Source organism: Alosa alosa, chromosome 1 (assembly GCF_017589495.1).
Source record: "Alosa alosa isolate M-15738 ecotype Scorff River chromosome 1, AALO_Geno_1.1, whole genome shotgun sequence".
Taxonomy (NCBI): Eukaryota; Metazoa; Chordata; class Actinopteri; order Clupeiformes; family Clupeidae; genus Alosa; species Alosa alosa.
The window spans coordinates 23,187,529-23,210,744 of NC_063189.1; the positions used below are offsets into that span (position 1 = coordinate 23,187,529).

General features: G+C 42.7%; 1 protein-coding gene across 2 annotated transcripts in view; it reads left to right on the forward strand.

Annotated features, from left to right (window-relative positions):
* Positions 1-1,305: 1,305 nt before the first annotated feature.
* The window catches only part of chrna8 (cholinergic receptor, nicotinic, alpha 8), a 37,877-nt gene continuing 15,966 nt past the window's right edge, over positions 1,306-23,216 (forward strand). For both annotated transcript variants that reach the window (XM_048251959.1, XM_048251966.1), the window contains exons 1-4: positions 1,306-1,528; positions 12,313-12,452; positions 20,905-20,949; positions 21,467-21,576. In XM_048251959.1, coding sequence (XP_048107916.1) covers positions 1,456-1,528; positions 12,313-12,452; positions 20,905-20,949; positions 21,467-21,576 — 368 coding nt within the window. In that variant the 5' untranslated portion in view covers positions 1,306-1,455. The remainder of the gene's footprint in view (positions 1,529-12,312; positions 12,453-20,904; positions 20,950-21,466; positions 21,577-23,216) is intronic.

The window sequence follows — 23,216 nt, forward strand, 5'->3', positions numbered from 1 at the left end:
GGGCCAACGCATGGGAAATGTACAGTGCTCTAGACATATGTTGACCTGATGCACATAGATGACCTTTAAACACAGAATGAAGAGAAAGAAAGAAAGGAAGAAAGAAAGAAAAAATGAAAGAAAGGAAAGAAGGAAGAAAGAAAGAAACAAACTTGGAGAAAGAGCAATGTGTGATTCTGTGTCAGCAGCAGTGCAATTATCAAATTGTCAGCTCTGATAAAGTTCAAGATATGGTAAACAACAACAAAAAAAAGAATACGGTCTTTGCCCGTAATCAGTGTGTGTGTGTGTGTGTGTGTGTGTGTGTGTGTGTAGACTAGCGTGTGTAGGAAAGCAATATTACTTGAAGTGAATAAAAGAAGCAGACTGTAAGTCTTGCATAACTGCACATTTCACATATCCACAGCTGAGGAGCACATTAGCCATGCGCGCTAGCAAATATGCAGTGCCTTGAATCAATTTCTACAGCAACAACTCCCCTTTAATCTGATGTAATCAAATAAATCTGAGATAATAAAGAGCAAAACAGATCTCTCTATATATCTTTGTTTCAAGACACACATTATTATTACACACACACAAATATGCAGTGCCTTGAATCAATTTCTACAGCAACAACTCCCCTTTAATCTGATGTAATCAAATAAATCTGAGATAATAAAGAGCAAAACAGATCTCTCTATATATCTTTGTTTCGCACACACACACACACACACACACACACACACACACACACACACACACACACAGACATTTTTTTTCAGATATCAGAAAAGATAAACAGTGCAGAGATTTATCTGTAACTAGTAACTACATCTGCTTTCAGAAAGAGAAGTAACACATTTTATTTCCAATCCTTTATGGACCACTGTTATAGTGTGTGTGTGTGTGTGTGTGTGTGTGTGTGTGTGTGTGTGTGTGTGTGTGTTGTCCATACTCTACCTTAAGATAAATATTCAAATCTGGATTCATGTGATTCAAATTGATTAGTCATGACTCATATTGAATTATGACAAGAATATTACAACTGAAAAACAGCATTATGAATATGATCTTAAATATATTTTTGTGCTTAATCTTCTAATGATTTAGTCGAGGATACTCGATATGAACACAACACTCACGGCGACTTAATTTTATAGCAGCATCTCTAATTATATGGTGACACCACGACATTGTTCTCTCTCTCTCTCTCTCTCTCTCTCTCTATCTATCTCCCTCTCCCTGTGTGATGTGTGTGTGTGTGTAGAAACTAGTAACTGAACATACCGCGAGAGCATCAGTCGACAAACGTGTGCGTCTTCTCTCTCACTTCAGCACTCATATACAGCGAGAAAGGGGAAAGGGAGAGAAAAGAGGAGTACAGCGCGCACTTCCCTCTCCACACTTTCGAATGTTGATCGCATGGAAGTTTGACGACTGCTTATCAGAGGACCATCATTTCATACCTTGAGGATGGGAAACCTAAAGTTGGCGGGATTTCCAGTTTTGGGTGGCATTCTGATTTGGACATCACTCTGCATCCGAGGTGAGTGTCCAAAGGAGAACGTGTCCCACCTGGCGTGAACGGACATAGCACACTCAAAATGAATAAATGTCAGCAGCTGAACTGTGCAAGTATATTAACAACAAGCTGACTATTTTCTTGCAGGTAAACTTTGTGGAACAGCTTCTATCTCTTGTTTAGTTTAACGCACTGACAACGGGAAAGCAAATGCCCTGCTAAATATTTAGTCGTGTATTTGGTCATGTATCGACAGAAACCACAGTTGTTTTCTAAATAACAGAAGAAAATAGCAAAATCGTTTTTTTGGCAACCCCGTGCATCTCTCTCTCTCTCTCTCTCTCTCTCTCTCTCTCTCTCTCTCTGTCTGTGTGCAGGCGCAAGCACGGGCGAGCGCGCTGCCTTCTAGCACCCCGACCCAGTAATTCCTCGTGAACATCTGGCCCAGTCAGACACGAGTGCATGGGATGGATGGCTGCTCTGTGTGCTATCTGGGTGCATGGCGTGCTTGAAAATCTCAGAACTAGTGAGCCTTCGTGACAACACGGGCTGGTGACGGGAAGAAACGTTTTAGCGAAATCTGTGTGCATACATTCTCATGTACATTCGTCACATTCAGCTGTTGCGCGCAAACTTATGCTGTCTGTGAACGTCAGACTAATAACAAGACTGACAACAGTAGTGAGTTGTTGTTAGACCACAGGCTGTATGATGAATGGATAAACTAACTTTGACATGTATCCCCGTGTATCATTAAATGCGCAGCATCACTTGCTTCGTCGATATTTTGTACAGGCAACAGATGCAACAGTTCAGTAGGCTACATTTGAAAATGTTGAAAGGGGGAACTCATTTGTGACATCCTGGTAGGATTTATAAGGCATACATTTAATGACTAATGTCACATTTAACATGTTAGCAGGTTATGGAAACATAACAATTTAGCCCTTACAGCACGGGTTTTATTTTGTAAACCCATATCCTTTGTTCAGACTCTGCTAAGGAATGTTTAGGGGTCAGGCCCAAATGGGTGCACTGCACATTTCATCAACTTATGTGACTTTAAATTACATCCCGTGTTAATTGCCTCCTGGATTCAAATCCTGACCTACTCCTCTCAACGTCTTATTTGATGAAAAGACTTAAAGCAGCAGAAATGAGTTAAGTCTTAAACGTACAAGCTAGATAAAATACATGGATCCCCTGCAAACACCACCAACATGCAACACTGAAAAAAAACCAATGCTTTTTTTAATGTCATGGTTTGACCTACAGAGCGACACAAGTTTAGCCTGCAAACTACAGGAGTGTTTACCTGTCCTTCACATGACCATGGGCTTATCATGAAAATGAGTTTGAAGATCATTTCAAAACAAGTTATCTGTTAAACCTCAAAAAGTAACAAACTGTTACTTTAAAATGCACTTCTTGACATAAGAAATGGTATCCAAACTGCTTCAACCTGGTATAGTGTGGTCCTTTGAAAACAGTCTCAAGCAACTACCTTTTTAGGGCAAAGCATTGGAGAACCTTTTGGGAGACACCTTCCCTCAGTAGTCTGATTACTGTCGTTGTTCATGTCAGCATTGACAAATTCAAGCAGCAAACAGGTCTGACAGGCACTCAGCCATCGCTTCACCTTGGGGATGGGGTAGCCTGTCACAGGGGGTCTTTGTTAACAACAACTTTGGAGGCAAATTTGCACTATGTCATTGTTTTTTCCCTTTCCTTTTTCAAAAAAACAGACTTGAAAGTGGCTTGTTGGAATGTTTTTTATGTTCTGATATACAACAAATTGTCTGTCTTTGCTCTCAGTTAGGATCACAAGGTGTTCTTTTACTAATCTTACTGAACCCCAAACTTACGGAACCCGGGAGGTGTCATTGCAAAATTTTGTGAGAGAATGTGTTTTACTAAATTGTGTGCTCATTTTACTAAATTGTGCACTGGTTTTACTAAATCGTGCTCTCATTTTACTAGGTTGTGTGTTTAGTAGACAATACGTTCATTTTACTACATAGTGTGCTCATTTTATTTAATTGAGTGCTTGGTTTAGTTAATAGTGCACTCATTTTAGTAAATAGTGTGCTCGTTTTACTAAATTGTGTACTCACTTTACTAAATTAAAACGAGAACAGAATATTCTACAATGAGCGCAGTTTAGTAAACATGTGTGCTTACAATACAAATTAAACCTTTTTTTAAAAAAACATCTGATATTTAAGAGCTGTTGCAATTAACCTTATACATATACACCTTTGAATCATCAAGGCATTTATTCCTTCTTAATTGCTGTTATGGTTATCATTAGACTACAGTAAAGGCCCATATCAACTATAGTTATGAGCGGCAACCTGTTTGCACAATTTGTTTAAAGATCCGGTACCGGTATTTAAAGCAAACTATATTACGCCAACTCTACACATTTATAGTAGAATTGAGAATGTAGCAGAATTGAGCTGCCGGATTATGACTCTTAAATGACTGTAAAAGCATTGAGCATTAGGGACTGTCTGAGTTCAGCTTTACTCAGGCACGTGGATGTGTGGATTTGCACGGGTTCATGAGAGCTGTCAGCGAAAGGACCCCAAAACACTAACATGCTCCATTAAGTCCTGCATTTTATGTGTGAGTGAGCATGCGCTATGTGGGCTTAAACTCGGATAAAACAAGAAACAAGATGTCAACAACACTTAACATGTCTGCCTTACATCTGTCCAGAATAAATAAAACAACATACAAAAAACACACTCCAAAATGTCCAGCTGGCAGACACAGCCATACACACAAGCAGAGCTTTTGAATAGCACCTATAGTACTGTTCAAACGAAACAAAAGGGAAAATGAACAATTCAATGCAAGTTGTAACAGTTAATACGTGATGGCTTATTTATGCAAATTGTGGTCCTCCGAGTGGCTCAGAATGTGTGTGCATGTCAGAAATGTAGAGTACTGGGGAAGAGAGATATACTCATCTGTATGCAGGACTTCCCTGCAGTCCCATTCTCTTCAAGTCTGATGAACAGACCTGAAGGGACCCCAGTCTCTCTGTGTTTGTGGCTGATAGTGTTGTTCTGAGAATCAGAAGAGTCTGTCATGCCTTCAGGTGAGAGGAAGAAGCCTGTGGCTAACGGCATGCAAACAACATAAATACACACACACGCACGCACGCACGCACACACACACACACACACACACACACACACACACACACACACACACACACACACACACACACACATGCCAGATGCGCATTTAGACACATGCACACTTATACTACTTATAAATTCAGAGTTCAGATATAATCTTTTTGGTCATTTTGTCACCATTTACACACACAAGTGCAGAAACACTGGTGTAATCTACAGCAACACATTCCAGCATGTGTACTGATTAATTCCAGGGCGATTGTTTTTGTGATGGAAGTCATATTGTGTTTATTGCGAACTCCCAGTCAGCATTACATACATAAAAAACACCTGGAGACTTCTAGGATAATCTAGACTAGAGGTGGGCAAACTGCTGTCCATTATGCAGTTTAATCCAGTCCGTCAAGCATTTACAAAATAGGCCTATAATTAAGTTAAAAGACTGGTATTCATTTAGCTATTTAGTGTTTTTATCGTATTACCACTTAATGATACATTTGTTTCTTTTACTTTTTAAGAAATATTTTTCATATATAATATAATTTAGGCCTAGGTTAGTTTATTTTTTTTTGCCTCATCTACAAGACAAGAGTCGGAAAGACAACCATGGAGCGACTGGTGCTTAGGTATGCTCAGACCCCAGGTACGCCATGCACTAGACCCATTACAGTTTGCATACCAGGAGAAAGTGGGTGTGGACGATGCCATCACTTATCTTCTACACAGGACACATTCTCAGGGAAAAACTGCTGTGAGAATCATGTTCTTTGATTTCTCAATTGCTTTTAACACCATCCCTCCAGATAAGCTCCTGCAGATGGGTGTGGACGCTCACCTGGTAACCTGGATTACAGATTACCTGACCGAGCGACCACAGTTCATCAGACTGAAGAACTGTCTCTCTGACACTGTGATCAGCAGCACCGGAGCGCCACAGGGAACTGTGCTCTATCCAGTCCTGTTCACCCTGTACACATCTGAATTCTGCTACAACACCGAGTCATGCCACATGCAGAAGTTTTCTGATGATACTGCAATTGTGGGGTGTATCAGGAACGGGCAGGAGGAGGAGTACAGGAGCCTGGTGGAGGACTTTGTGCAATGGTGCAAACTCAATCATCTTCAACTCAATACTTCAAAGATCAGGAGATGGTGGTGGATTTCCGCAGGTCTAAGCTCACTCTGCTACCAGTCCCCATTGATGGGGTCAATGTGGAGGTGGTAAGCACCTACAAGTATCTGGGTCTCCACCTGGACAATAAACTGTACTGGTCAGCCAACACTGATGCACTCTACAAGAAAGGGCAGAGCAGGCTGTACTTCCTGAGGAGGCTGCGGTCCTTCAATGTGTACAGCAAGCTCCTCAGGATGTTCTACCAGTCTGTTGTTGCCAGCGTCCTCTTCTATGCAGTGGTATGCTAGGGAGGAAGCACAAAGAAGAAGGATGTGGGGCGAATTGACAGGCTGGTAAGGAAAGCTGGCTCTGTAGTGGGAGGTGAACTGGAGTGCATCACTTCAATATTTGACAAAAGTACCCTGAAAAAACTGATCAACATCTTGGACAATGAGTGTCACCCACTCCACAGCACTATTGTTAAGCAGAAGAGCCTGATCAGCTGGAGACTTCGCTCACTGCCTTGCACAACAAACAGACTGAGGAAGTCATTTGTCCCCAGGGCCATTGAACTGTTCAATGCTTCACTTAAGGGAAGAGGAGAGATAGACTTCTCTGCATAGTCTGTCTGCCTCTTCACCCCCTCCATGTTTGGATACTGTCTGTCCACTAGCCACTTTTTACCACTGTCTTTCTGCCTCACTGTTTGCGTGCTATATTAGCACATTAGCACATATGCATAACCCCTCCCTCCATGCCACAGCCGAACTGTGGCCACACTTATACCTTTTCTTAAAATAGTTATATATATATAGATATATAGATATATAGACTTTATTCTTGCACTGTTGCACTGTTAGACTTACTCATTTGCACTATCACCATGACCACTATCACCATTGCACTATCACCATGACACTCACTCACACAGAGCACCTTACCTTACCTTTACTATGCACAGAGAATCACAGGCTCAGTCCCTGTCTCAGTCATTGCAAGCACCTCTTGATTGATTAATCACCACTATGTGGATACTGTTTTTAGAATTGATTTAGATTAAGTGTTAGTTAGTATAATTTGTATTTTAGTATATTTAGTATATTCTTTATCTTCTACTGTCCTTATTGCTTAGTTGTGTTTTTATATTATATACTTTTAATTACTTTTTCTGCTGTTAGGGAATGTGTGTGTGTTGTCTGCTACTGAGACCTTGAATTTCCCCTGGGGATCAATAAAGTATCTATCTATCTATCTATCTATCTATCTATCTATCTATCTATCTATCTATCTATCTATCTATCTATCTATCTATCTATCTATCTATCTATATATCTATCTATCTATCTATCTATCTATCTACCACAACAACAGTGAGGTGCCTGTGCGCAGAGAGGCTGAGTTGGTACCAGAGGTTGAGTGTCATAGCTAAAGCGATTGCTCACTCACAAAATGTTCTATCATTTCTAGGACTAAGCCTCAGCATTACATAATTACAGCATGATATCTGTTTACCAATCAGAAGAATATACAGACATTTAGCCATTCTTCCCAAAACAGAGACAAATCAACATTCAAACATGGACTTTATCTCTTTCTTAATAAGAGTAAGTCAAAATATGATAGCACTTTAATGCATCAGGAAGCAGACATATTAGTAAAGTAGAATACAATCAAACAACATAAGGGTTGTAATCAAGATTATAACCAAGGACAGGTGTCCAATCTTTCATATACGACTACTACCCCAACTGCACTAACACTGTATGTCAGAGGTCAGACTCAATATTTAAACATTTCTTTATTCATTTAAATTATGTCAGTAATAAATCCTACATTTTAGTATCAGTACACATGGACATCCATCCATACATACATAGAGAGAATGCCTTTTCACAGTGTACAAGAACTATATAACTAGAATGCAGAACATAGCTGGATTAGGAAGCATTCTAGCAACCTCGAAGTATGTGGCATCTAAGTCTTACTGGATAAATGCGTTCAGTTTTTTTTCTTCCTCCATTTCTATTAGGGGCCTAGATGGATGGAGCCACTCTCATTCATCTTTTGAAATGTTTGGTCGGTCATCCCTGTTAATCTGGCCTCAGAGCCAATCCCGGCTGAGAGCAGGCTGACCCACTTAACAACAGTGGGATTTTCCCTAGTGGGAGCCTCTCTCTCTCTCTCTCTCTCTTTCTCTCATTACTCAGATTTAATGTCCAGATCCACTGGATCCCCCTCCAATCAGCCTCCTCCTAATCCAACACCAAAAGTCCAACGCAGGAGCTTTTATATCATTAGAAGTTTTATGGGAGATTAGGAGTGGGATTTCTGTTGGAACGTGAAGATTTTCCTTTCTTTTCTCTCTCTCTCACTCTCTCTCTATCTCTGTTTCTTTCTCATGCCTCAAAAGAGATGAGTGTGATAGAAACACAGACTCTTTTGTGAGAGTGGTCCTCCAAGTGTAGGGGCTGGAGACGACGTTGTCTGTAGATGCCTTGTGACAACTGAGCCAAACTAGAGACGTGATCATCTTTGTGTGTGCGTATGTGTGCTTAACCTGCTGACCTGAAACAGTTAATCTGTGGTTGATAATGGTTGATACATGACATGATCACACACAGACACAAACACACACACACACACACACACACACACATACACACGCACACGCACGCACGCACACACACACACACACACACACACACACACACACACACACACACACACACACACAACACCTGTCAGTTATGCAGAGCAAACAAGCAAATCCCCATCTCCATTCTCATTCCCCCCAGCTTAGGGTCTGTGGCTCCTTCACTGTTCATTTATTTTCGATGACAGAAAGAAGATTGAGCGATAGAGATGAAAAAGAATAGGCTGTTTGAAGTGAATGAGCCCAGTCCCTCATCAGTGCTGGCGCTTCATCATTAGAGAGGATAGACACGGCGCCTGCCTTCACACGGAGCAGATCTGCACATGCTCTTTGATTGGGAGTTGTGGATTGTTCTGCTGTGGGCTGCCACCTGCCGCCTGCGTCCACGTAATGAGAATCAAAGGCGAGTTGCTCAGTACGAGGAGACAATATGTCCGCCTGTCAAAGTGTGGCACTGTGAGAGGGATGAGTGTGGCACACGTTTAGATGCGTGCGTCTGTGTCCATGTTTGATGTGTGCTAGGGCATCTAATTGATGAGATCCACTTTTGCATCTTTGACAGAGGTATATAATCCCTGTCTGGGTTTGAGCAGAGAGTGATTGAGAAAGGGAGAAGGAGAAAGAAAAAGAGAGCTGAAATGATGCCAGAACTCATTTTCACTTTCTTCTTTGGAGGGGCATCAGTCATTACATCTAGACGGGATGCCTGAGCACTCTCAGGATGGACATCTGCAAACTGCTCTGTCTGAGGCCATCAGCTATAGAGCAGCACGTGTGATGGAAGAGGGTTTGGATGAAGCGCGCCGCAGTCTTAACAGAACAGCTGCAGCAGGCTGGAGAGCCGGTTCCCCTGAGCATTAAGACTTGTGCGTATCTAAACGATTCTCTTTGAGAAACACACCAGGTCTTCCCACACCGAGACAATCAAACTCACCTTCGCCACGGCAATTACAGCATAATCACAGCTGCAGAGGAGTGTGATTACCCTATTAAACCTTGTTTATCCAATGAACATGCATCATTTTGCTCTGCGTCGTCTCCAGAGGAATCAGCTGACTCACTGATGTGAGCCTGGGGCAATAAAACATCGATAAAAAGCTCAGAAGAAGATGAAAGCTCGAGTTTAGCATTGTTGTCATGGGAGGATAGATTACAGTGAGGTTTGTGGCACTCATACCAGACCATGTAAAGCCTTTTTGGTTGTCCATTTTGAGGATCAGTATTGTCATAGTCGTCATTATTGGGGCGACTCAGACACAAACACCACTGTGCATATGTAGCATGACATCAGTGGAAACACAGGCATCTCCACAGCACTGGTCCCTGTTCTGGTTTCAGGATGTCTGCTGTTTGAGCCACGCCTCCTCATTTCTGGTTTGCTCCATTACTCTGGGGTCATCTCATGGTGATAGAGCAGTGGTCCCCCTGCCACCCACTGTAACTGCCCACAACATCATGCAATCAGAAAGAAAGAAAGCACTGAGGAGGCATCTGTTTGTCAGGGTTTCTCACCATGTTTTCCCAAACCCAGTGACTTTGAAAAAGGGTTCTTGCTAGCACTGGACTGGACTAGCCCTCTCCATCCATATGGTATCATAACATGTTATACGTAACACCTTTTACCTGAAGAAGCTGTTGGAGTCTGCTGACTTCACTTTCATTGTTACCCACACAACTTCAATCCTTGAAACTACCAGTAGTTGTAAACAACAGACATGCGTTCAAATTCCTTGAACAGAGATGAGCATTCTTGGCAGACATGTTTGACTGAACAGATTCATTTGAATGATTTTGTGGAAACATTCCATCTCAACGCCAATTCTCTGTCCAGCTCCCAGAAGAGAACTACCTCTTCAAACTGTTTGCAAACTCACGGAAAATTCAAGGCAAACAGAAAACTGTTTGCAAACTGTTTGCGAATTTAAATTGCACCTCCAGTTTCATCCAGGTTTCCATCATAAATTCAGAAGAACCTTGGGCCTGTTCTGAGAAGGTTGTTGCATGTCATTTTGGCCTGTTAGTAGGAACGATCTTTTTACATGGTTGACTTCCCTCAGCAAGTGCACTGTGGTCTCTGCTGGGAATGGGACAAATACATGTAAAATCTTGTGCAATACTGTTCCTGAGCTCACCAAGTGTAGGTCTTAGACAGTGTAATACATCTTTATTATTCACTCGTTATCTACGGTAATCATCTCCTGCAGCAGGCCGCTCCCAAGCGTCAGATTCCTGACAAGCAATAGTGTTTTCCTCCTCTTACTTGCTTCTCTGCTAAATCTGTTCACACCTCATCCTTCAGCTTTCATCCGGTCCCAGAGGGCTCTCCAGCCTTCTTTCCCATGCTCTTCTGATATGCTCCTTCCACTTTAATGCCGCCTCCCTCTTCCCCTCACCAGCCTGTACATCTCTTTTATCCTCTCGCTGGGGTATCAAGGTGACAAGCTCCACCAATTCTGCCACCGATGAATTCTGAACTTCTGTCCTCACCCTGTTTTGGGCTCCAACAACAATACAATTTAGTTACATCTTGTGATGAAAAGAAATTGCTCCTTCTTCTCTGGCTTTTACACACCCATTGGATTCCTCCGCCACGGCACCTCTCTCGTGTCTTTTTTCATCCCTGTCGGCCCCTTCCTTTTTCCAGTATATTTGTTTGGGCTTTTATGCCTTTAATGCGACAGGATAGTGGAGAATGACAGAAAGTGAGTGGGAGAGAGAGTCTGGGGGGATCAGGAAAGGACCACGGGGCAGGAATCGAGCCCGGGTCGCCGGCGTATGGTGCAGGTGCCCCAGCCAGTTGCACCACGGCCGGGGCCTATTGGCCCCTTCCTTAACATTACACCTGAGTGCATGCAGAACGGCTTCAGTGGCACAGCATCTCTTCTCACCATGGTTAGCACTGCCCGTTCCACTGACAGAAAGTATCAGGAAGAAAGGAATTGTTCCTCCGTGCTTCTGTGTTGAACAGTCTGGTGCATCAACGGGAGAGGACTACTTCATATAGACAGACGCAATTCACCGTATCAACACAGATGTAAAGTAGTTTTTTATTTTTTAAGGTGCCAACATGCAGAGGACTTACGTTTCGAGGTGCACCCACGTCTTCGTCTATGTCTTCGTTCTGGAGTTCAGGAATCAGATGGTTTCCTTCACCTTGTTGACTTGCTAGATGTACAGCCACAGTGCAGGATTCGGGATATGAGTGTGAATTTACTCATTAGACTCATATCCCGAATCCTGCAGGATCTAAGAAATACTAAAACAACCATTTTGGGCTCTCACAGTGATCAATTGTAGTCTGTGACAGGCATTTTTACACCATGTTTTACACACTTTGTGTTATACCAAGTGACGAGTGAGATGCTAGAAGCAGATTGAAGTATACTTGCATCAGCATTTGTATTGAAATATTTATTTTATCTGAACAGTCAGTTGAGGTTGTATTTAAATAGTGTACACTTTCTGTACATTTCAGGTATAGTGTGCAAGTATAGTGTGTGTGTGTGTGTGTTTGTGCGTGTGTGTGTGTGTGTGTTGTGCCTCAGAGCTTTGGTCACAGTGAAGGTTTCATGCACAGCGCATATGCTTAACCCTCATCTTACGTACAGACATGATCAGGTTATTAGAGCATAAAGAATCAACGCATTACATGTGTAAAAATAAACATGAGTAAATATGCATGTTAGATGTGAGATTTATACAGAATGTATGTTTTAACTATAGCTTCAGGCAGTGGACCCCAGAATAGTCCTACATTTTTCTTTCTCCCATTTTCTTATTTTGTCTATTAAACATTAATGATAAATTAGTTATTTACTTCTCTCTCTCTCTCTCTCTCTATCTCTCTCTCTCTCTCTCTCTCTTTCTTTCTCTCTCTGTCTCTCTCTCTCAGGTACATGGCAAGGACAGTATCAGAGAAAGCTGTATAATGATCTGTTATCCAACTATAATCGTTTAGAGAGACCCGTCCAGAATGACTCTGCCCCCATAGTGGTGGAGCTGGGTCTGACTCTGCTGCAGATCATTGATGTGGTAAGTATTTATGTGTGTGGAGGAAGAGGGGATCTCAGTCTCTGTTTACGTCTGTAAAATATTAATTACCAAAAAGTCATGTACCATCAGAGCCCACCCTCAGGAAATCACTGAGAAGGAAACACTTTTAAGGGGTGCCCAGTGTAATACACACAGACGAACACACACACACACACACACACACACACACACACACACACACACAGCATTTAGCCTAATGCATTACGGTGGTCTGCTGTACTAGGTAACTTAAGGAAAAGCTGCACTCTCTCAGGCTGTAAGGCCTGCAGTGGCTTCCAGCCGTCCCTGAGCTGTGAAGTGTGGCTCTGGTGAACTCCGCAAGTCACCTGGATGCATCCCCTCTCTCTTTCTCTCTCTCTTTCTCTCTCTCTCTCTCAGACATAGACAGAGTCTCCATTTCATTCAGTCAGGGCACTGCCGCCCACTTCAGATCCCTCTGCATGGAAATGCAATATGAGGCAGTGATACAGTGCACCATAGTGCGCCCTGCTCCTCTCATCACCCTCACTCCCCACTAGAACACCGCGGGTGCACACCACATGTTAATGGTCTGTGTATGTGTGCGCACATGTGTTTGTATGGCATAATCCTTTAATGCTATTGTTTGTTTGAGTGTGTTTGTGTGTGTGTGTGTGTGTGTGTGTGTATTAGAGTGTGGCTACCCGACCCGAGCCCGACGGGACCCGACGGGTCGGGTCGGGTTCGGACAAATATTTAGAAATTGTAGTCGGGTTCGGTTCGGGTTCGGACACATGGGGGCGATATGCATTGGAAGCTTTACATTTAAATTCCTCATTATGTTGGGTAACCAACAGGTCTGCTTTACATGATGCAAACGTTTGTTTTTTGAGAATAAAGTAAAATGTAAAAAAGACCTACTGTAATAGCTTTCTTCCTGTGTGCAAGATTTGTTTATCATGACAACGCATTTCAGGCATGCCGCCTGAAATGCACACGCGTTGTCACGTCTCACGACTACATAAACAAAGGTTATGCACATCGCACATATGCACATAAGCACAGTCTTGGGTGACGTTAAAAAAAGCTGTTAGCCTATCAGGAGATTTTAAGATTATTTGCGTTGCATACTGTGGTAAAGACATATAGGCTACCCGTAGGCTATAAGGTCGTCTCGTTCAACTGGATGAGGATTTCCTCGAGTTGCCCCAGTTAACGTCGATGCTGCATATGGATCAGTGACAGAGGCACTGTTGTTTCAACGACTGTTGCAGTTCATTTTTAAGACTTTTTCGTCAATGGTAAGACAAGAATTCTATTTAGGCTATGCTTGCTTGGGCCTCTTGTGTTAATGTGCGCTGTGTGTGACCTGCGTGCGTGCACGCTCATCTGATTCTGTAGACAATTTGTTGTGTGTTCCGTTTAATGGGCTAAAAAGACAGGCTATCCACAAACGTGAACGTTTAATCACTAGCATGGGAATAACTGAGGCATCATCTGCGTCGGGCTCGGGCCGGGTTCGGACAGAAATTTGCGGCCCGATCCGCACTCTAGTGTGTATGTGTGTGTGTGTGTGTGTGTGTGTCTGTGTGTATGTCTGTATGGAAGCTACACTCTTGTATTCATGTCCTTATGTGTCTTTGGAAGAGTGTGTGTGTATGTATGTGTGTGTATGTCATTCTGTCTTTGTGAAGTGCCCAGATGGTAAGGTGGCTCAAGGCTCTGCATGATTGGCTGGAAGGCTGAACGCATCACTTCCTCCTCATCAGTGTGCAGGAGGCAGCTGTTGTGGTGTTCCACTGTCCTAAACACCTGTGTTTACTCTGAAGCAGAACGTTGGCATTTGTGTGTTTGTCTTATTGTGTATTGTGTTGTCTTATTGTGTCTTAAAGTGTGTGTGTGTGTGTGCAAGTAGCATCCAGCACTCTTCACTCCTAAACATTGTGTGTGTGTGTGTGTGTGTGTATCCGTGACTGTGTACGTTTCTGTTTGTATGCTGTATTTAGTTCACTAACAGCAGTTTGGGATCACTGGGTTGTAAGATGCACTCGAGGAAATACACATATTGGCCAATCTGTTCAGTGTTCATTTTTAATACTCAGAGCGAGGGAGCGACAGGACAGAAGAAATAGGCTGGGAGGATGAGAGGAAGAGGAGGGAGGGAGGGGAGAAAGGGGCACCACGGACGAGAGAACGAGCCAGGAGATGAGTGGAGGGAGCCGGGAGAATAAGAGAGCCTGGTTGTAGTGCCATGATGAGTGGCAGGCCTCTGACTCCCCGTTATCACATCACATCTCATCACATTTACTGACAGCCAGAGTGCAGGATTATCCACTGCAATCTCCTCATGTTAATTCTTAGGCTTTTTCCAGTTGACAGATTCAATTTGTTGGGCCACCGAGCATAAAAACACACACATATACACACACATGCGCGCGCACGTACACACACACCCACCACACACACACATACACACACACACACACACACACACACACAGATACACACACACACACACACACACACACACACACACACACACACACTCACACACACACACACACACACACACACACACACACACACACACACACACATACACTCACACACACACACACACACACACACATGCACACACACTGTGCTAATCTCCGTCTCCTCATGCGCTTACAGATGAAAGGAATGGCATTAGTAATTGTTCCTCTCTTTTTTCCATTTTGCATTTGAAGTCATGTGGAAGTGTTTTTATGTGTGACTGCGTGTGTGTTTGTGAGTTTGTGTGTTTGTATGATCAGATTGGCTGTGCATACTCTATGTGTGTAGTTTTGTGTCTCGGTGTGCCTGAATGTTGGTGAATCATCTGTGCTATTGGTGTATCCAAAGGAGGCTCCTTGTTGCCTGTTGTAGTTTCCGGCATGCGTGTAGAAATGCCTCCTGTGTAGATGCAGGGACAGAATGTCGCCGTGACCTTTCTCCTCATCCTCCTCCTCTCTGCAGTGGCCATCATCATCTCACTGCCCTGACGTCAGTCCACCAGAACAGACAGAACTTCTGTTTATCACCGGCAATAGTGCTGATATCTGTGACTTCTGTCCATGACTGGCCATTCAGGGCATGACTGAGCCACAGACACACTCACACACACAGATGCCTGCTACTCAGTCCTGAAGCAGCAGCTGTTTGTGTGAGGGACCTCAACATGGACACACACGTGATCTGTGTATGTTAGGTTCTTAGTAATGATGGTAATTTTGATACCACAATGAATCTGATGGTAATTTTAAATAGTTTGAAATAGTTAGGGTTTAAGTATCCTTCCAGGCTGACAGGAGATGACGTTGGTCATCCCATCTTACATGGACTACACTGAATCAGACTCTGATTAGTGGCAACCTGGCAATCCGGAGCAGATAGCTACTGACGCAGCCATGCAGAGCAGTGAAACACTGCAAAGTCATAATATTCCCGCTTATCTCTAAATACAGTTACACACAGATATACACAGGGACAGTGCAGATATCATACAGTCATTACATAGAATCATACTTTTAGTGTCAAAGTGACTACCACTAATGAGAAATGCAGAACATTAAACCACATATTGGAATATTGGGCATAATGCAGAACATTAAACCACATATTGGAATATTGGACATAATGTTCTATTCCACTTTCTCTCAGTCCCCTTTTTCACCCTTTATGGCTGGAACATTTAATCAAATACTGCCACTGGGAAATGCACAAAATATAAATGATTATAAAATTGTTTCATCAAAGTTAGTCAGATCCAAATAAGCAGGTATGACTAGATTTAACTGATTTCTTCATAAGTTGTGAAAAATAGCTACACATGTTTGGTGTACAATAGCAACCAAATAAATCAAAGAGCAAACTATCATGACAATGAGAACAAAAGCTAGTAAATCAAAAAGAACATTTTTGGTCCATCACCTAAACTATCCAGAAACTCGTCTATGTCATTTTACCAAGACGTTGGGATGACCCTTTATTTTTATGGATCTCCACCAGACTGGTGTACCACCATTTCAGATTATCATCCGATTTAGAGGCATCAGGACATAAACCACATGTATATAAAATAAGTTCTGAATCCAATACTCTCAGTACGTGTTGCTATCTTAGCCCATATGTATCCAGCTGAGGCAACATAGCGAGGCCAGTAACTGGATTCTGTCTGGATGAGAATGAAAGGTGCTCACCCACTGACAGGTAATGAGTTTCTTTTAGCCACAGAATGAGATATAAAGATATTCAGCGCAACAAATGCACCATCCCCTCCATCTTTTATACATGAAAGAATGTGTTTTTCACATCCCACATTCCATTAACAAATATTCAAGTCTTTTTATTTTTGTGATATGAATTAATCCACATGATTTCCTGTGGATGTGTGGTTGTAATAATGTTGGCAATATCAAATATGTTAAAAAAAAAACAGTTTAGTTAGTTGGATTAAAAATGACATCCTCAGTCTGACTGAGACTGCTCAGTATAATATCAGATATTAAAGCTTTGAGGCATCAGTCTCGCAATGTTTCACACCCAGGGATGGATTACTGCACGGGCCTACCGGGCCCAGGCCCAGGGACCCAAGGGGTCAGGGGGCCCTGAAGCCCAAGCCTTTGCATGGAATCATTGCCTCAATATCAACAAATCAGGATGTAGGCTATGAATCTGATTGAATTTAGTATTGGCCATCCCCAAAATGCACCAGAATACAGGAAATCACATCAGAAAAATGAAAAAAATTCTGGGGGAGGACCCCCAAACCCCCCCTCCCACATATACGACAATAAGTGGGGGGCCCTTAATACATCTGGGCCCAGGGGCCCGAAAGTTCATAATCCGCCCATGTTCACACCATGGGCTCTATCTTGCACACCAGCGCAATTGACTTTGTATACTCGCGCTTTTGTCTTTCCTATTTTGCAGTCAGCGCATATTGGAATTTTCCCTCCACAGGTACCTGTATACCACAGGGGCGTTTCAGCGAAAAAGGGGGCGTGTTCCAGCAAAAGCGGTCCCTGTTGATATTTTGCAGTTTCAGAAAACAATTCCGCCACAGACCAGGAACCTCCTGGTCTAAAGTCAGTGGCTAAATTCAGATGCTATTTTAAAGAGCATGCATGGCCACAGGCCTGCAGGAATGAATGCTATGCACACCGATCTACAGACACCCTGTGCACAGATGGAAACATTCAAAGCATTGATAATATTTGTCTGTTTCCCGGTTTTGTTCGTGCATTGGTCAACTAAATATTTAGTAGCCTATATAGCACATCTACATGCAATATCTTTACAACAACAACGCCTAATTACGACCTATTCATTTGGACAACTTTATACAGCCCTATAAAGGCTAAAGTTACCTTTAGTTTTGTTCCAATTTACCGTTGTGTATGGCTTTAAACATCGTGTGCACTTTAACATCAGCCTATAAGCATTATTCCAGCTGCGCTAAGGTTTTGACAAGCACCACAATTTTGCCTACCTTGTTGTAGTCCATCTGAAATAACTCCAAACTTTGCTATGTTCCCTCCATCCTTTCGTTGTTTTCAAAAAACATTTTATATCCATGATGGCCTTGAAGTCTTGAGTTTATGAATCCGCTTAAATAAGCTTATTATGTGCTGTTAACCAGCAACCATTGACAGTAAAAGAAAGCAGCAAGTAGCCTTGGCTACAATTTCTGTAGTTGCTGCGTCCATTCATTGTTATTTTCTCTCCTGCTCAAACAAAAGTTGTGCGTGCATTAAGTTGATGATAACGTGTTTACAAACTCTACTTTACATAAAATATTGTAAATAGCCCACTGTCATGCAGTTAACGGGATACTGTGCAGAGTTGGAAAGTTAGGTCAACTTGGAAACTGTTTCTCGTTGTTGAGTTGCCTGTTGGTAAGATACAGCCGTAGCTTACACCTGCAGGAGCGCTTGCTTGGGCGGCTGTGTTGCGCAATGCACTTTGCTCCTCTCATCTATACGACGCAGTTCCCATTTCTCCAAACCATACATAATTACAAGGACAAATATTGCTACACGAGTGAAATCAGTGTGGTGTCCTATGTGAAAAAATAGGTATAAATCTAGCGAACACATTTCCACGAATCACGGATGTGTTGATGACATAAATTAGGAAATATTAGAGGACTTAATGAGACGTGATGTTGAACTGCATGCCGATGCCATTTAACCCAAATGCCCCAGCAGCAGCACGGGAGAGGAGAGCTTATCTGTATCTTATATGTTAGATTACATTGCAAAAATATCACCATGCATTCATAACCTCGTGATTCAGTGAGAGTGATCCCAAAACATCAGAAAGTGACATTTCTGTATTACATTTTGTCAAGAGGAAAAATCAATAGCAAACTGTTCCCAACTGACTAGCACTGTGAACCGTTCCTGGCTGCGCCTGGCAAATCTGCCATCATAATAGCAATCCGCTATGGAACAAGCGTGGCTGTTGTTAAAGGGAATGTGAGATGACGCTCTGATTGGTTTATTGCACGTTACGCCCAAAGCACACCCAAGAATAATGTAGCTACTACAGACCACCCCATTTTAGATTTGCGTCAGGCGCAACAGTCATTATCCCGCCGGTAAAATAGAAACAGCGCCCAAGATCTGCCCACAAAGCGATTTGCGCAAAGTCAATTGCGCTAAAGTGCAAGATAGAGCCCCATGGCTCCTTTAGTTAAATATTTCAAAAGGGGTCATTTAGGTAGAAACTCCACCTTGAGTCATCCTCATGCTAATGGTAAATGTGTAATTTCTGGATCATTGATATAATTTCTTCAGGAATAAAAAAGAGTGACTTGATGGGTTTCAAGGGATGATGGGTTTCAAGGGTGGCAAGCGACTACAGTGAAGGAATGTCTTGTGTAGAGGTAGTGTAGTGGTGGTGGTGTAGAGGTAGTGTAGTGGTGGTGGTGTAGAGGTAGTGTAGTGTGGTGTGTAGAGGTAGTGTAGTGGTGGTGGTGTAGAGGTAGTGTGGTGTGGTGTGTGGGGGAGGTAGTGTGGTGTGGTGTGTAGAGGTAGTGTAGTGGTGGTGGTGTAGAGGTAGTGTAGTGTGGTGTGTGAGGTAGTGTGGTGGTGGTGGTGTAGAGGTAGTGTAGTGTGGTGTGTAGAGGTAGTGTAGTGGTGGTGGTGTAGAGGTAGTGTAGTGTGGTGTGTAGAGGTAGTGTAGTGGTGGTGGTGTAGAGGTAGTGTAGTGTGGTGTGTAGAGGTAGTGTAGTGGTGGTGGTGTAGAGGTAGTGTAGTGGTGGTGGTGTAGAGGTAGTGTAGTGTGGTGTGTAGAGGTAGTGTAGTGGTGGTGGTGTAGAGGTAGTGTAGTGTGGTGTGTAGAGGTAGTGTAGTGGTGGTGGTGTAGAGGTAGTGTAGTGGTGTGTAGAGGTAGTGTAGTGGTGTGTGTAGTGGTGTGTAGAGGTAGTGTAGTGGTGGTAGTGTAGTGGTGTGTAGAGGTAGTGTAGTGTAGTGGTGTGTAGAGGTAGTGTAGTGATGGTAGTGTAGTGGTGTGTAGAGGTAGTGTAGTGGTGGTAGTGTAGTGGTGTGTAGAGGTAGTGTAGTGGTGTGTGGCAGTAGTAATGCAATATTGTAGGCTAGATCTTGAAAATGTAGGCTACTCTTGTACTCTTGATACTCAAGTACTTTTAAAAACAAGTACTGCAGTACTTTTACTTAAGTAGACATCTGACTGTTGTACTTTTACTTGTACCTGAGTAAAATTTAGCAAAGGGTATCTGTACTTTTACTCAAGTAATGAAGCTGTGTACTCTGTTGCCTCTGGTAACGCACACCAACTAATTGTTAGCGAGGTGCTAGCCAGTTGCTGCTGTACTAGGTAACTTAAGGAAAAGCTGCACTCTCTCAGGCTGTAAGGCCTGCAGTGGCTTCCAGCCGTCCCTGAGCTGTGAAGTGTGGCTCTGGTGAACTCCGCAGGGCACCTGGACGCATCCCCTGGACGCCAAGACAAGCAGCATAATTAGTTCGGCCTTTTAAACTTGTCAAGAATTGTGTCGATGGGTTTATTAGGCCAAGCCAAATATTAGGCCAAGTCAAATAAACACACACACACACACACACACACACACACACACACACACACACACACATTCTACTTGTCATGCAGTGAAACCTTAGTTATAGAAACGGTAAACTTGGTTCCATCGTCATAGCAAGGTTGTAAGATTTTCTTGAGAGCGCGGCAACAAGCGTCACAGAGCAGTGAAGTCCACCTGGAAGATCAGGAACTCTTACTTTTGTTGTGATCCCAGCTGTGTGTGTGTGTGTGTGTGTGTGTGTGTGTGTGTGTGTGTGTGTGTGTGTGTGTGGTGTGTGTGTAAGAGAGAGAGACCAAGAGTGTGTATGGGCTTGTGTTGTATTAATCCTTCACAGAAATCCTCTTCTCCAATCTCTGCCTCCTTTTGACTCTTCTTTTTCTCTTTCTCTAGGATGAAAAGAATCAGGTTCTGATCACAAACGCCTGGTTGCAGTTGGTAAGCTTATTTCTTCAATAAGAGCATTACAGTTGAGACTATATAAATGTACTGAGGTGTGTGTGTGTGTGTGTGTGTGTGTGTGTGTGTGTGTTTTGTCTTCAAGCTAATCTTGCACAGGCCATACCCTAGAGAGAATAACAGCATTAGAAATTGAAATTGCGTCACTTCATGCTACACACACACACACACACACACACACACACGCACACACACACACACTAACGGATGGCAAAACACAGCTGGAGCAAAATCACATTGCTACAGGGTTATTATATTAACCATATACATCAGCTAAAGCCTATTACCACTTTCTATTTCCTTTCTCAGTCATTTCACATCAGTATGCCTTTGTAATTATAACTGCATGCATGCTGTGTTAACACACCCTTATTTTCTCTTACTCTCTCTCTCTCCTCTCTTTCTCTTGTGTGTGTGTGTGTGTGTGTGTGTGTGTGTGTGTGTGTGTGTGTGTGTGTGTGTGTGTGTGTGTGTGTGCGCGGGCGCGTATCTGCAGTACTGGACTGATATCTACCTGAGTTGGAATGTTGATGAGTATCCAGGAGTACAGAACCTGCGCTTCCCGTCCAATCAGATTTGGGTTCCAGATATCCTACTCTATAACAGGTATGGGTTCCAGATATCCTATTCTATAACAGGTATGGTTTTCAGATATCTTACTCTATAACAGGTATGACTACCTCTGTATGTGACTGTGTTTGTGTGTGTCACAGTGTCTACAGAATGCCTACATGTTGATACTCATAGCATGTTGATCTTTTTTATTTTTATTTGTTTACATGTATGCTCTACTGAGTTAGTTCTGGCTTTTCTACTGATAAAGAAGATAATGTTTTTATTTCTTGTGGAGCTACTAGAACTTTCCATGTTAAGTTGACAATTCTACACAGTCAGTAAGAACATTCTGTCCCTGTGGTTCTCAGGTGTACTATAGAATCTCAGTGTACTTTAGGAGTCTCTTTTCTGTTCAGTTGTGTGTGAGCTTCCTGGTGTGCGCTCTGTGTTTATTTCCTCACACTGGGCACAAAGACAAGAGGTCAAGGGTCAACAGAACCTTGCCTTGGAGGCTGCCTTGGAGCAACATGCTTGAGGGGGTCCATAATGCACCAAGTTTCTAACGAACAGTTGCTTGTGTAGTCCAGATCTAAGAGTAGGAGGATGCCTCGGAGGGCGACAGTGCTGTAATCACTCAGAATTACTGGGCGTGTGCGTGAGAGAGCAGTTGGTGATGGTATCAGAATCTTAAGCAGACTGTAGGTTAAGGAATCATTTCTGCTGAGCGAGCACGAGATAGACTGGTAGTGTCCTGTGCAGACTTCAGTATAGCCCTGTGTCACATTTGCTTGTCTGAACTGCTGGAAGCATCCCAAAGTTATCACTGTCTGTGAGCTTAAAACTTTCAGTTGTGATCTACCTTTACGTTTACTTTGAAACATGTGCTATATAAATATACACTTACTTTCTTCCTTACTTAATTACTTACAGTATTTACTTACTTGACATAGCTGTTTTTTGTAATGTTCATTCTACCAAAGTGGGCCCTATTTTCACGGTCTAAAAGCATGGTCTGAAAAGTATGGTTTAAGTGTATTTAGGGCATATCCAGTCTACTTTTGTTAGTTTGACGGTGGGATAAGTGATCAGATGCCAGGCACACAGTTCAAAATGATAGTTCTTACGTTTCTTAATTAATCATGGGTGTGTTTTGGGGCGTATCCATCGATTACAGTAAACCAATGAGAGAGCCATCTCCCATTCACATTGCCTGCATGTGTGACTGTCTATGCTACAGGAGGATTTCACCAAAGCTTGCTTTGCTAAAACTGGTGTGCCTGTGACAAGCAGAGTATACACGCGACGTGTCTGTACTCACCTTGTAATTAAAGTCGTAGACAACAACAAAACAAGGTCTTGCTTGGTCATTTACTTTCCCAGTGCTGACTGACAAGGCCAGGGATTACAATTGCAAACAAGAAAACAAGAAAAGCAACACTTACCCCAATAACATTCGAATGACTGAATAAAAACCCTAAGGACATTCAATCCAAGCACGCCAGCACAGTCTTTGCACTGCATTGCCAAAGACTCATTGCTAAGGTCTCGCTACTAAGCAGATCACAGGATAGACTTCTTGATAGTGTACTCTTAAAATAACTGTGCTATACTGCGCATTTGACCATGGTTTTCTTTGACAGTGGTATTATCATTTACAGTGGAATCAAAATAGCAATGTGTGATCTGACCAC